Source organism: Tachysurus vachellii, chromosome 6 (assembly GCF_030014155.1).
Source record: "Tachysurus vachellii isolate PV-2020 chromosome 6, HZAU_Pvac_v1, whole genome shotgun sequence".
Taxonomy (NCBI): domain Eukaryota; kingdom Metazoa; phylum Chordata; class Actinopteri; order Siluriformes; family Bagridae; genus Tachysurus; species Tachysurus vachellii.
Genome location: NC_083465.1, coordinates 1,537,239 through 1,552,238, shown reverse-complemented (window position 1 = coordinate 1,552,238; position 15,000 = coordinate 1,537,239). Strand labels below are relative to the sequence as shown.

General features: G+C 41.7%; 1 protein-coding gene across 4 annotated transcripts in view; it reads left to right on the top strand.

Moving 5' to 3' along the window:
- Positions 1-15,000, top strand: part of syne2b (spectrin repeat containing, nuclear envelope 2b) — a 99,015-nt gene that overhangs the window by 56,883 nt on the left and 27,132 nt on the right. For all 4 annotated transcript variants that reach the window (XR_009648552.1, XM_060871678.1, XM_060871677.1 and 1 more), the window contains 16 exons: positions 435-509; positions 972-1,073; positions 2,577-2,885; positions 4,711-4,875; positions 8,526-8,681; positions 8,816-8,935; positions 9,337-9,440; positions 10,100-10,223; positions 10,316-10,432; positions 10,514-10,651; positions 11,092-11,292; positions 12,529-12,630; positions 12,759-12,878; positions 13,815-14,015; positions 14,173-14,346; positions 14,673-14,804. Coding sequence is in view for 3 of the 4 variants with exons in the window: in XM_060871678.1 (XP_060727661.1) it covers positions 435-509; positions 972-1,073; positions 2,577-2,885; positions 4,711-4,875; positions 8,526-8,681; positions 8,816-8,935; positions 9,337-9,440; positions 10,100-10,223; positions 10,316-10,432; positions 10,514-10,651; positions 11,092-11,292; positions 12,529-12,630; positions 12,759-12,878; positions 13,815-14,015; positions 14,173-14,346; positions 14,673-14,804 (2,340 nt within the window). In the remaining variant the exon portion in view is untranslated. The remainder of the gene's footprint in view (positions 1-434; positions 510-971; positions 1,074-2,576; positions 2,886-4,710; positions 4,876-8,525; positions 8,682-8,815; positions 8,936-9,336; positions 9,441-10,099; positions 10,224-10,315; positions 10,433-10,513; positions 10,652-11,091; positions 11,293-12,528; positions 12,631-12,758; positions 12,879-13,814; positions 14,016-14,172; positions 14,347-14,672; positions 14,805-15,000) is intronic.

Genomic DNA, 15,000 nt, shown 5'->3' with positions numbered 1-15,000 from the left:
TGGAGACGATAAAACAAAACGGTTTGTCGTCTCTGCTTCTCAGACCATCCTTTTCTGTTTGACTTCCTTTCTCACTCGTTATCGCGTTTCTTTCCGTCTCTCCTCTGCCTGGATCTGGTGTTGTGTTTTGTTTTTGTCTGATGTTTGCTCACTTCATGCCAGTTCTCTTACAGAAACGCTGTTTCCTTTCACATTTCACACGCACATTTGTGCCGTTTTGGTTTTCCTCACTTACCTTCGTGCATGCGTTCTCTTTTTCACCTGTAGGTGGCACCGCGGTCACGCTCGCAGCATCACCTGCGATCCGTTTTCTCATCTACTCACTTCATGCTCATAAAGCTCATGAATATTTATCGCCGATCCTGCCGGGTTCGACGCTTCTCTGGATTTATTAAGACAAATTTCTTACTGACCCTCGTTTTATTATCGTGCAGGACACAGAGAGCGGAGGAGAGACCCAGCAGAGACCTGACTCATCAGAGCACGATACACAAGAATCAGACCCAGAGGTAACCCAAAGTACTCACTTGGGTCCGTCTTTGTACGACTGACCAGCACTCAAACAAAAAAAGTACTGAAAAAGAAAACCGTATGAATAATTTCAGTAACATGAGAAAAAAATCGTTGTATATCGGTGTACATTAAACCTACATAAGCCTTACATGACAACCAGCATAAACGTATATAAACACGTATGAAGTGACGTTCCAAAATTTTCCACATAACTTTTTTTTTCAGTTATTACAGATTTTTGGGTAACCAGGCAGTGTTCGTAAAGCTACTTGACACCTACATGAACCTTTACGTAATGACACCTAAATTAAGCATTGAAAGACTTTTATAAAGGCTCGTTACGGCAGGTCCCAGAACGTTGACAAAGCCAACAGTCGTGTTTTGCTTCATCGGGGGAGTAAATCAGAATCCATTCTCTACCCGAACCTTGTTAACCCTTTTCCCGTTGCTTCCTACAGGCAGGTGAAGGCGAGCATGTGGCCTCAGAGCAAAGCGAACCTGAAGCTGTGTCCGAACCGTCGGTCGCCGCGAGGACGCCGTCTCCTCCCCCCGGAGAGCTGGTAACCAAAACCCCATCCGTTAGAGAACTCTCCGAGTCTCCTCCCGGAGGCCAGCAGAAGTGTGTGGTCTCCTAGTGCTAGAGCTCCCTTTATACGGAACTTCTCGGGCTTCTAATATTAGACTCGGCTTCTACAAAAGTTTTCTAGAGATAGACTTGCTAGACTTCTAGAGCACGTACATCTGAAGCATTGTAGATTTCGACTCGGCTTCCTGAACCCGTTACTCCTGAAACTAATCAGTGAAACGCATTTACACGGAGCCTTCGGCAGGATTATTAACGAAGCTTAACGAACGGAGCCGAAGATATCTTTATGACATGTTTACATCCTGGACGTATGTTTTATTCCTCTTTTATGCCACAGCAATGTGCTAGAGATTGTTACTGAATGTAATAAGACAGAAAATATGCATCTTATCATGTATTACAGAGAAATATGATGGGATTTGGGGGGAAAACATTTGCAGAGCTCTGACACTGGAGACCGCTTCAATAAATGCTATTTAATGCAAATATATTGACACAAACCTCTCATTTGCATCAGAAAACTGATCGGTGGCTTCTGACCAATCAGAAAAGAGTAATCAAAATAGGATTTCTGATCAACTTTTAACTCGCTTGAAAGTTGTTTATAGTCACGCACAGTGTCCAAAGACTAACGTTTAACACTTTAAAAGTTTCATATTTAACACTTATTTTAAACTCCCTATTTTATATCGTACCCGAGAAAATATTTAAATGAATTTTGGGAATAAAAGTGCCTCTGGAAAAACTTTTAAACGTATCTTTATCTGCTAAGCACTTTATCAAGCTAACAATGCGCTGAGCCGCGTAACACACGCAGTATAGAATCAGGCACGTGACTTGTTTTTATCGTGGCGTGAGACATCAGCAGGGAAATGCTAACATAATTGCCTGCTTTTTTATTGAGCAGTATACTAAATACAAAATCCATTTTATAACACGTTTTGTGTTCCCATGACTACGTCGTGTGACCGCGACTAGCGTTACAGATCGTATTATTATGAAGTATATTACAACAGTACATATCATAGGAGGTCAGGAGTCACGTGCCTGATGCTGATGAAAATTTTATGATTGATAAATTTTATGATTTTTTTTTTTTTTTTCTAGAACCAGTTTACATAACAAACTACTTCAACGTGCCTCGTGTACAATTACACATTCTCTCTTTTTATCTGAAATCGGGATTCTGAAACACATTCAGGAGAATAAAGTGCTTTATTTTTTTTTTTTATTTTGGTTTATTTCCATGTGAACGCACTGTTGTAGCTCTTAGCATTGCGCATGCTCTCTCTCTCTCTCTCTCTCTCTCTCTGTGTGTTTCCTCATCCCTCCTTCCACCTTTTGTTGATTTTGTCTGATTTAAAAAAAAATAATAAATCAATAAATGAAACCAAATTTTTAAAACAACAAATAAATACAAATAAACCATCTTAAAATCTACCCCACCGTCGTCTCTTTTTCTCTTTCTGTGTGTCAGGAGCGTGATGCGTGGAAGGGGATGCAAATCGAGTCAGAGAGGCTGAAGACACACACCAGCAGCACATCATCAGTGTTTAGAGAGGTCACACACACTTACGTAGAAACCACAGACTCTCAGGAAACCGTAATCAAACTCCAGGTCAGGAACAATTCATCCGAGGAGGAGGCGTTAAGGCGAGAGGAGTTAACGTCTCCGCTCTCAGGCTCCAAAGATACACACAGTGTTATTGAGTCAGATCAGGGGCCACACACACCGTCAGTAGAGCCGACATTGTCACGGCAACACGAGAGGACGGCGGACAGCCTGGTAAGCAGGTGTTCTCAAAATGTCTTCGTTTTCAATGTGTAGTCCTCAGAATCGTGTATCTCCTTCTTCAGTTCCTACCATACTCATCCTCAACTCACATGCTAACACGTTATAACCCTGTACAGTACTTGGGCACAGCCTGAACTACTCAACTACCCTTTTTTACCCAGAGAAATGAGCGAGACTTATCGACTCTCTAACGTTCGTTACGTAACGTTTTTTTTTTTGGTTTGTTTTAATACTGACAACTGAAATTAAATCATAAAACCTACGGTGAAAAAGAACAAACATTCATTTAGCATAAAACTTCAGATCAGTTATTCCTTTAAAATCACGTCTTAAAGCAGATGATAATCCTCAGTTAATACTAGAGGTTAGTACAAACAAATGAAGTACAATTCCTCCCCTTTTTTCTGCCCGATCGTGGGGCAACACACGCTGTCGCTGCCCCAGTTAACTTCCACTGACTTTTTATTGCATCCTAGTAGTCAAGCTAAGTGCTAAAAGAAGCCCTCTGGGGCAGTAATCACCTTATTAAGGGTTAAATATGAGGTTGCAGATAAGACACAAAACGTGGTATGACACATTAATAAATGAATCTCACACACACACAATGATCTCCTCATCACGGTCCTGACGTTTCAGGCGGCTTCTTCAGCTCACGGTACAGCACAGACGCCTCTTTATTGGGGTGGGGATTCAGTTATGCCCCCTGGTGTCCTAAATATCTCATAGCTGCATCGTTATACAGGTCAGGAACCTTTTCATGGTTATGGCTGTCTTCTATTTTAGACACCTGAACACTGGAGAAGGTGCAGAGGAATAAAGATGATTTTTTTTTCGCATCGTGAACCGCTGCCAAGAGGATCATCATCATCATCATCATCATCTCTTTACAATAACACAGTAAAGAAATTCAGAAAACACACAGCATTTACGTATAATCTAGTTGATGGAATACTGAAGCATGTTCTCTTAAGTTCTCCACCCTGAGAATAAAGTGCAGACTAATGAACCTTGTGCTCCAGTGAATCACCAATGAACGTATTAATTCTTAACTATTATCCCCTACAGCACTGCATTTGGAGCTAATCCTATAGACTCATCAGATTAAAATGGAGACGTAAGAAAGCATGGAGTAGCATGGGGTAATTCTGTGTGGACGTTGGCAAACTGGAGAAGTGAAACCTTCTTGCACACACAATGGATGTTTTCATTGGCCCAGGGTTGTGTGCGTGTGCGTGTGTGTGTGTGAGAGTGTGAGAGTGTGTTTTTTCTTCCTTGTCACTCGAGCTGACTGTGAAACCGACCGACGCTTTCAGGAAGTAATTTTAGCCACTGGTGGGCGGGGCAAAGCTGAGGGTAAAAAGAGAGATAGCATGAGTGAAAGAGCCAAAACATGAGGGAGAACGAGAACGAGAGAGGTGTAAGGACCGTGTGTGTGTGTCTCTGTGTGTGTGTTTGTGAGTCAGTCAGTGAGGACTGATTAGAAGGACTGTCATTCATTGTGAGCACCAGACAGACAGGCATTAGACTATACTAGACATAATGCTGTGTGTGTGTGTGTGTGTGTGTGTGTGTGTGTGTGTGTGTGTGTGTGTGTATTAAACTTAGCTCAAGTTTAAACTCTAGGACTAAGACCGAAGCAGTATTTCTGGTAATCTCAGGGTCAACAGACACACCCAGCAGGATTAAACATTTAGATACGCAACACAGACACACACACCTGAACTACCTGTGTGTTCGACTTCACCTCTATTGCTGCTTGTTCCTCATCTTCTCTTTCCCATTTTCTCTTTCTTACTGATCATACGTGTCCCTCTAGGCTGTAGGTGAAACCTGGTACTTTGGTGAAACTCCTTCCCGGGTCGGATCGCTCCGTTCCTGCCATGAGCGAGCCGCTCAGATGGAGCTCTGGCTGGAAAAGGCCCAGCTGAGTCTGTACAGCGATGTACAGCAGAGTGTCGAGGAACACCTGCACACCTGCCAGGTGAACGCACTCTCTCTCACACACACACACACACACACAGGTGTATATAGCGCATACAGGTTGTTTAACGACATTAACTTGTTAAAGCGTGTTCAGTTGGTTGTGCCTCCGTTTGGCTGAGTTCCAGCTGGGAGTGTGTGTGTGTGTGTGTTTGTGTGTGTGTGTGTTTTTTTTTTCATTTATGAAATATGGACACAGCTCTAAATTCTGCAGCTCTTTAGAGATAAAAGCAAAGAAAAGAGGATTTTTTTGCAAACGTTTCATATTTTTGTTTTAAAATTCGATGTAGATGTTAATAATAAACCTAAATATTATAAATAAATATATAAATAAATATTGTACTGCTCATGTTTTCCTCTCAGTGTTAAAAAAATAATTATGAGTTGTTTTTTTAAAAATGCTTCTTATATATCAGATTTATCTCAGTTATTAATTTATGTATTGAATTTCTTATCATTTATTATCCGTGTATAATTTGTTCTTTCTTTTATTCATTTAAACAGCTTTTTTTTTAATATATTTATTTGGTCATTTATTTGAGTTATTTACTTATTTAAGCTTTTTTAAAATCTTTTTATTTATTTATTTATTTATTTATTTATTTATTTATTATTTGACGTATTAATTTATGTAATTTTTCAATGTGTTTTTTTTATTATGTTTTGTTGCTTGCCTGCTCATTTTTAATTATTATTATTATTATTATTTATTTTTTTTTAGATATTTTTAATCATTTGGCTTTTTCTTCTTATAAATAGCCTTTACTGGGAAACAGGTTTGGAAATCAGGAATTAGAGCTCGACCTAAAGCTCTCAGCAAAATAATAATTATATAAATACAGTGATGTGTGTGTGTGTGTGTTCTCAGATAACCTCACAAGGTATTTTGGTGTTCACCGGCAGAGAGATTTTGGTTGATGATTATCCAGCAGCTCTGATCTTTATGATCAGAATTGAAGCTGAACATTTTAACTTTCCAGATTCAGGACACAGTGACCTGGTTTATGACAAATGGACAAAAACGACAAAAAATGTGATAGAAATATGTTTTTATACTTACTTGTTATTAAGAAAGTGCATTACAAGAGCAAATGTTTGTCTGAGGCGGTGGTCTCAAGAGGACGTCTTTTGTTTGCTGGACCTTTAGTTGTTCCTTTGACGGTTTGAGTCTTGTTTTTTAAAGCAGCCTGTAATCATATTAGTAATAGGATTTGTGTTGAATCTGAAGAATAATTGTAGTACATATTAGGACATTCTGAAGCAGGTGGAAGTATGAGCTTGTAGTCTGTACAAGACAGGTGTGTGTGTGTGTTTCTGTGTGAGTGTGTGTGCATGTGTGTGTGTCTGTGTATGTATGCGTGTGTGTGTAGGTGTATTGGTGTGTAGGTGTATGTGTGTGTATAATGTTTGTGTGTGTGTGTATAATGTTTGTGTGTGTGTATAATGTTTGTGTGTGTGTATAATGTTTGTGCGTGTGTGTGTATAATGTTTGTGCGTGTGTGTGTATAATGTTTGTGCGTGTGTGTGTATAATGTTTTTTGTGTGCGCGTGTGTATAATGTTTGTGTGTGTGTGTGCGTGCGTGTGTATAATGTTTGTGTGTGTATAATGTTTGTGTGTGTTTGTGTGTGTGTATAATGTGTGTGTGTGTGTGCGTGTGTGTAAAATGTTTGTGTGCTTGTGTGTGTATAATGTTTGTGATGGCTGTTTGAACAGATTTATATGTAATGACACAGAGTTATTAGTCCTCGCAGGACATAATATAACATTTTCCGCTCTGGTCGGTCAGACGATGTTAATTAATTTCTATTGTATTTCTATTTCTATAGCAACAGTTCAGACATTAGTTCCAGCTTTGATGCAAAACAGCGCTCCATTTAATATGTTGTTGTTTTTACGGTAATCGCTCGTTCTCAGAAACTAATCCGCTTTAAAAGGTGACGTAAAGAGAAGTGTGTGAAGTTTGCAGTGAGGAGACGCTTTCGCAGATTATTTTAATGGAAGGAGTCTCCGTTCAAGTTTGTTACAGACAGAGGTAGCTTTCTCTGAGAAGTGGTGTGTGTGTGTGTGTGTGTGTGTGTGATGATGGTCAAGTTTTCTCAGCACCGTAAGGATCTTGAACGGATTACGACATAGCAGATTTCTATTTGCTTTTTGTCTTCAGGGTGCAGCAGTGACATGTCTGCTTCTCTTTGTCACCTCCCACACACAACGCATACAACACAAAGACACACACACACAAAGAAAGACAGGATCAGTAGCCATGAAGAAATGAGCATGTCATATTACACTGAGAAACTCTCTGCCGTTTAAAGGAAATAGAGAAGCAGACTCTTCCTCTGTCACATTACACTCACCACCACATTAACGTGACGGGTTTGTAGCCGAGTGTTGAGTGTGTGTCCGCATGCAAAGTGTGTAGCTCGTAATCTCACATTTATTGGTGAGTAAAAGCTGGTTTTATGTTAAAAGTTGCCTCTTTGTGTGATGGGAGATTATGAAGCTCTGTGATTGTGTAACACAACTCATTAAGCAGCAATGGGGAAAATGCTAACATGCACTTTAAGTGTGTGTGTGTGTGTGTTACACTATACACAATATAGACATAGTGTGTCTTGTGTATTTTACAATAGACACTCACTTACATTACTGTTTCACTTCTCCTGTTCATGTGTGTGTCTCTGGGTTTGTGTGTGTGTGTGTGTGCGTTCTTGTATATTACACAATAGACATTTTGTGATTGTGTGTGAGGCATGTATAAGGACTTAAAAATCTTTCATGTCACAGTCAACCGGACCTCATAAAAATGTTTGTCACCTGGTCTGTGTCATAAAATAATTCTTGTAATTTTTTTTAGGTAAGGTTTAGGAACAGTATTATTAAGCTACAGTAATCATTGTGACAGTGTAATGTAGTGTGTGTGTGTGAATGTGTGTCTGTGTGTGTGTGTATGTGTGAGTGTGTGTGTTTGTGAGTGTGTGTGAGTATGTGTGTGTGTGTGTTTTTGTGTGTGTGTGCGTGCGTGTGTGTGTGTGTGTATGTATGTGTGTATGTGTGTGTGCAACCTGACACCTGCATTAAAGATTTAGATGGTGGATAATGATTCACTGACCTCTTGACCAGGGTTATGATGAATGAAAAGAGTGCAGTGAGAAAACTATTATAGATTTTCAGTTTATTAAGCAGTGAGAAATTGAGACGTTATTAACATTACACACACAAACACACACACACACACACACACACACACACAAGGTGCGTGTCATACGTGACTGTATAAATCATCTCTGGGCTCAAAGTGGACTCTGACCTTTCCTTCTTTTCCATTAAGCTCTAACTAAAAAAGCGAAGTGTTTGTTTCCTTAAACTGTTTTTATCTGTTAAACCTCACCTAGTTGTCTGATAGATGAGATATGAGGTGAAATTCAGAGCTCTCAGGAATAAAAAGGTGAATTTAGACCTATTTTAAATTTATGGTAGAATGTATTGTGTGTGTTTGCCATTAGAAAGTGAATGTGGGCAACTCAAATTATGCTGCAGTCAATATTTGCATGTGCAAAACAGGTGATCTAACATAAGCTTTCCATCTGTCTGTGTGTGTCTGTCTGTGTGTGTGTGTGTGTGTGTGTCTGTGTTGTGTGTCCGTGTCCAGGAGATGTTTATGGAGATTGAGCAGAAAGTGGCCAGTGTTTCTGCACCAAGTCATGATGAAGAGGAGCAGAAAGCACTCAGCGCCAAACTGCAGCTCCTGAAGAACAAGCTGGTGACATTTCAGCTCCTGCTGCAGGAGAGACACAGCGAGGAGAAGGTGCGTCACACACACACACACACACACACACACACACACACACCCATATTAAGTTAATCGACATCCGACCATTCAGAACCGAGAATTCAGCAGTGCTGAGAAGTACATGTTAACTTTATACCTGTGGATTACAGGTATGTGCTGAGAAACAGCGCCCCCTGCAGCCTCGGCTAAAGCGCAGCACCAGTGTGCAGGAGGTGCTGAGCACAAGGAGGGCCAAACTCTTCAGACAGGGCAGCTTGCAACAGCAGAGGGTAACACACACACACACACACACAGTAGTAGTAGTTGCAGTAACATTTCGGTCAGTTGTGCCTCTCTGGTCTGGAATTCTAGGATTGTCTACATTAAGAATGTTACACTCAGATGAAGTCAAGGACGGGATCAAAAGGGAACTACTTCAAATACATAGAAATTAATTTTGAGAAATTTATATCCAGAAATATTGCATGTTTTACCTACATGGTTCCTTTAGAGTCCTGGTTCATGCTCTAAAGAGGAAGTGTTTGTTAAACGGAAATAATCTCTCATTGCATCTGTGCTCAAGTAGAAGATTTGGCAAAATGTGCAAAGTAAAAAGAAGCCTTTAGTTTTAGATTTCATTATTTTTGTCTGAGTGTGTGTGTGTGTGTGTGTGTGTGTGTGTTTATTTTAGGAGTTAGAGCAGGGTCTGATTGAACAAAGAGATCTCATGAAGGTCATTGCTGTACTGGGAAACAGAGTCAGACTGCAAAATCAAACTGCAGAGGAACAAGCGAGGTAACACATTCATACACACACACACACACACGCACGCACACACACGCACACACACACACTTCCCCTTCTGGGGTTACATGTCCTCTTCTACAAATATGAAGTAAACCCTAAGGTTGTGGGTTCGAGTCTCGGGCCAGTCATGACTGAGGTGCCCTTGAGCAAGGCACCGAACCCCAACTGCTCCCTGGGCACCGCAGCATAAATGGCTGCTCACTGCTCCGGGTGTGTGTTCACGGTGTGTGTGTGTTCACTGCTGTGTGTGTGCACTTTGGATGGGTTAAATGCAGAGAAAGAATTCTCAGTATGGGTCACCGTACTTAGCCGTACGTCACGTCACGTCAAACACACACTTACACACATTCACACTTCCACCAAGTTTTCAGAACCTTTCGAGGAACTAAATAGTTCTGGAATGATCTATTAAAACGTTCTTATTTAAAAGTAGTGTGTTTTAAAACTAGTTATTTCCTCCTACACAGAAAAGTACCATGGAGTAAGAACTAAAAGCTTTTTTTTTTTTATTTGTCTTATGACATCATCAGAACCGGAACTTAGTCATAACGCACCCAAGGTTCCTAAGATCCAGAGAGAAGGTCCTGTAAAGGTTCCCTATTGTGATCAGTCAGCATTTCTCAACTGTTTCTAAACGTTCTCTTCAGGCTCCTTGTTCCTGCAACAGAGTTAGAGGAGCAGAGACAGGAAGGGGCGGACTCAGTGCACAGGAAATGGACTCACCTCCAGAGGAGACTCAGCCAGAGAGGAGAAGACCAGCAGGAAGAGGAGGTTCCTGGACAACCAAACTTATAGTAATAGCAATTTAATGCTTTAATATATTGACACTGCGTGTGTGTGTGTGTGTGTGTGCGTGTTTGCAGATATCTCCTCCCCCTGTATGTGTATGGAGCAGTGCTGATGGTGCTGTGTGTCTACAGGAGCTCCAGTCCCACATCACACACCTGCGAGAGCTGCGACACACAGCGACTTCAGCACCTGTACGTATCTTACACTCCTGATGACACGATCACACACGTGCTAACACTCATTGCTCTCTCTCTCTCTCTCTCTCTTTGCAGGACAAGCAGGAGGTAGATGAGGGTTTGTTTGAGGTCCTGAGTGGAATCGCACTCTCTCTATCCTTTCTCTCTCACACACTCATCTCTCAGAGAGGAGCCACAGAAATTGACACACACACTCAACTGCTGCAGCTACAGGTACACATCTATCTGTTCATCCATCGATTCGTTCATCCTTCAACTCACCATTCTATCACTCCTTTTGATACTTCCATCCATCCATTCGTATGAGATTTACAATAACGTTCTACCCATCCATCCATCCATCCATCCATTCATTCATCAGTTTACCATTCTTCTTAGTACAACTAACGATCCATCCATCATTTCTGTTGACTGATGCATACCTACATACATACATACATCAATTCACAACACTAATAAGTATCCATCCATCGTCCACATTGATCCATCCATCTAAAGTGATTCTTCCATCTTTTAGTCCATCCATCCATCCATCCATATGAATTTATCCATTCATCCATTCATGATTCTGATCGGTTTATCCATCCACCACTAAATCCAGTAGATTAACTCTTTCCCCACTTCCTGTCTGTGTGTGTGTGTGTGATCGGTAGAGTTTCTCCGAAGCGCTCAGCTCTTTGAGTGCTGAGATTTCCTCTCAGTGGTCAGAGGTCATCAGGTTGTTAGGCTCCATGGCTCCTGCAGTCAGCGTGTGTGCGGAATTGTTACAGGATCGTGTGCGTGAGCTCCAGAACAACGTGTCAGAGAAACAGAAGCAGCTACAGAACCAGTCGGATCAGACTCTGCAGAAGAAGGTCAGAGAGAACACAGAGCACCGTGTAAACGTGTTGCGTAACCTCACTGAGGGGTTTTTATTCCGTTTACAAACTAACACGAGTGACGTTAATATACGTAGGGAAGAAGTCACTTAGTGTTTCCAAGTCGATCGTCTGCCTATAGCAACATATCCTGAAATGTTTTATTCCACTTATATCACAGCCATTTACTAATAAGTACATTTTTTTATGTATTAAATAACATATTTTTGTTTATTGTTGATGTATTTAATGTCAGTGACACAAGTTAGAGGATATCGTCGCTGTCGGGCGGAAACCTCGTATGTCCAAATTTCGTCAATTTCATATTTTTTCCACTTATCGATGCTATTGGTCAGTCCCCACGTGGGTCTGTTATTTTTACAAGTTATTAACCAATCTAAAGTCTTGAAAATAGCTTGAACACAAATCTCATAACTCCATTGGACACTTCAACTGTCCACCTCTTCCTCACTCCGTGGGAGAGCTTCACGTCATATTTCTCCTCAAGAAGAGTCGCAACGAATCAACACGTCTTCTGAGGTAAATGTCTTCAAAACACTGGGCTCAAAGAAAAAAAAATCTTGACCCCCGATAGTTCTGGTGCTCGTCTGAGGACAGGAATTTAGCGCAAGACAATCCACTGTAACGCGGACTAAACCCTGTGCACTGCAGATAAGGTACGGCGTTTTTTTAATTTCCTGAAAAATAACGGTTTTGGAGATACGAGGATTCCGTCCGACAGCGACGATATAATCCCTAACCCTAACCCTCGTTCTTCCTCTTTTCTCTTTCTGGAAGTTTAGAAGATGAAATAACTCGCCATGTTACAGAGAAACCGCCAAGACTTTCTCTTGTAGAAAAACCCGTCGACACCGAAGACTCGTTCCTTAACGCAAACTTCGCTGTATCACTGATTACAAACGACAAATGTTTATTTATCGTTTCATTTAAAAAAAACAATCATCGTAAATGAGGCTTTACTTTAGTAACGACGAAGTGTTATAACGAGCACATTGATATAAACCTGTGCTGACAATCAGAACGCTCAGCTAGCATTGTGGTATAAAGACATTTAGCACTTGTGTGTCAGCATTTTGTCCTCCTCTGTCACAACACATCACACTCTCACAAGTGCTGAACACGGCTGCAGTTTTTAGACAACTTTACACCTCAGCTATAATGCTGCGTTTTTACATTTTGTAATCTTTGTGTGTGTGTGTGTGTTTCTCACAGAGCAGGAGTAAACACATGCATGCTGCCTTGCTTGCTAACACCTCCACCTTAAAAACCCTGACTAATGATGTATCACGCTGTGATCCTCACGCACAGCTACAGGTAAACTCTTGTCCTTTTTACATTGTTGTGACGTGTTTGTCATCCCTGCGGCGAGTTAAAATGTCTACAGAGATGTACACCACTACTCTGACCTCTGACCCTTGCTCTCTCCTTGGTTACCGGGGCAGGCTGTTGCCGGGCTACAACAGGAGCTTCTGCAGCGAGAGAGAGAGCTGGCCGAGCTGAGAGAGGGGACAGAGAGACAGGGACGTGTGACTGGGTTAACGCTGGACGTCACTACGCTAGAGGTGTGTGTGTGTAGAGTGTGTTAGTGTGTGTATGGTGGTGTGTGCAGAGTGTGTTGGACGGTGTGAACGATTGTGTGTGTGAGGGACTGTCTATTTTTTTCTGTCTCTCTTTCTCTATGTCTATACAGAGCGTGTTGGACAGTGTGTACAGTGGTGTGTGTAACTGTGTGTAGTGTGTGTGTGTAACAGAGTGTGTTGGACAGTGTGTACATTGGTGTGTGTAACTGTGTGTGTAGTGTGTGTGTGTGTAACAGAGTGTGTTGGACAGTGTGTACAGTGGTGTGTGTAACTGTGTGTGTAGTGTGTGTGTGTGTGTAACAAAGTGTGTTGGACAGTGTGTACAGTGGTGTGTGTAACTGTGTGTGTAACAGTGTGTTGGACAGTGTGTACAGTAGTGTGTGTAACTGTGTGTGTAGTTTGTGTGTGTAACAGAGTGTGTTGGACAGTGTGTACAGTGGTGTGTGAGTGTGTGTGTACAGTAGTGTGTGTAACCGGCTCTCTTTCCCTATGTCTATACAGAGTGTGTTGGACAGTGTGTACAGCGGTGTGTGTGTACAGTAGTGTGTGTAACCGTCTGTCTTTCTCTATGTCTATACAGAGTGTGTTGGACAATGTGTACAGTGTTGTGTGTGAGTGTGTGTGTACAGTAGTGTGTGTAACCGTCTGTCTTTCCCTATATCTATACAGAGTGTGTTGGACAGTGTGTACAGCGGTGTGTGTGTACAGTAGTGTGTGTGACCGTCTGTCTTTCCCTATGTCTATACAGAGTGTGTTGGACAGTGTGTACAGCGGTGTGTGTGTGTGTACAGTAGTGTGTGTAACCATCTCTCTTTCCCTATGTCTATACAGAGTGTGTTGGACAGTGTGTACAGCGGTGTGTGTGTGTGTGTGTACAGTAGTGTGTGTAACCATCTCTCTTTCCCTATGTCTATACAGAGTGTGTTGGACAGTGTGTACAGCGGTGTGTGTCAGCATGCTGTAGATCTGCAGTGCAGTGTGGAGCAGCAGCAGCAGTGTGAGTGTGTACTGAAAGGCCTGAAGGACCTCTTGGAGCTCGGCATACAGAGACTCTCGTACACCTCACAACTGGAGCCACACACCAAGGAACAGCTACACAAACTACTCAGCACACACAAGGTGAGGCGACTAAAGCCATAAACACATCAATGTTACAGAAGAATGGACGTATAATTACTGTTATATACATAAGCAGAACGGTGACGGAGAAAAAGCAGGAAACACCGACCATATAAGGGATAGAATACGGATAATAACATATCCTTTATATTTGCAGAAGTTCTTCCTGTCTTTGGAGAACCACATGCAAGCTCTGCATCATCTGACCTCCCGGATGCCCGCTGACGTCCGCTATAAGTGGGGCACCGAGGTGGCAGAGGTGGAGGATCAGGTGAATGAGCTTCAGCGTCAGGCTCAGAAGACTGGAGCTGCTTTGGAGTTGACACTGCAGGTAAAAACAACATTTAACATGGATTTGGGACCCGAGTCCTGGAACAAGTCATATAAAAAGTGCATAATACTGAACTGTTCTATAAAAATACACCTGAAACATTACGTCCTGACGGTTTTTATGTCTCGTAGATCACAGCAATCTGTTTATACAGAGCATCGGGTATACAATGTGATACTGTAAAAAAGGATCGTGTATTAAATTGTGTTATATAATCCTGTGGAATGCTGTTAAAGATGCAGTTAAAGGAAATTAATCAACACCTTTTTGTCAGTCAGACTTAAAAATTCACCAGCGCTGCGGTGTTAATAATGTGTACGTTTAAGGTTTGGACTCAGTGGGACGAGAGTCAGACCTGGTTGGAGGAGCTGCTCCAAGGGCTGGAGCATCGTCTACATGGCATGAAGTCGGAGGAACAAACCGAAGAGGCGCTACAGAGGAGTGTATCGACTTATCAAGTACGTTGAGTTTAATAGCCAATGTGTGAATTAACACTAACGTTGTTAGATAAATCATATAATTCTAATCATTCATTCATTCATTCATCTTCTACCGCTTATCCGAACTACCTCGGGTCACGGGGAGCCTGTGCCTATCTCAGGTGTCATCGGGCATCAAGGCAGGATACACCCTGGACGGAGTGCCAACCCATCA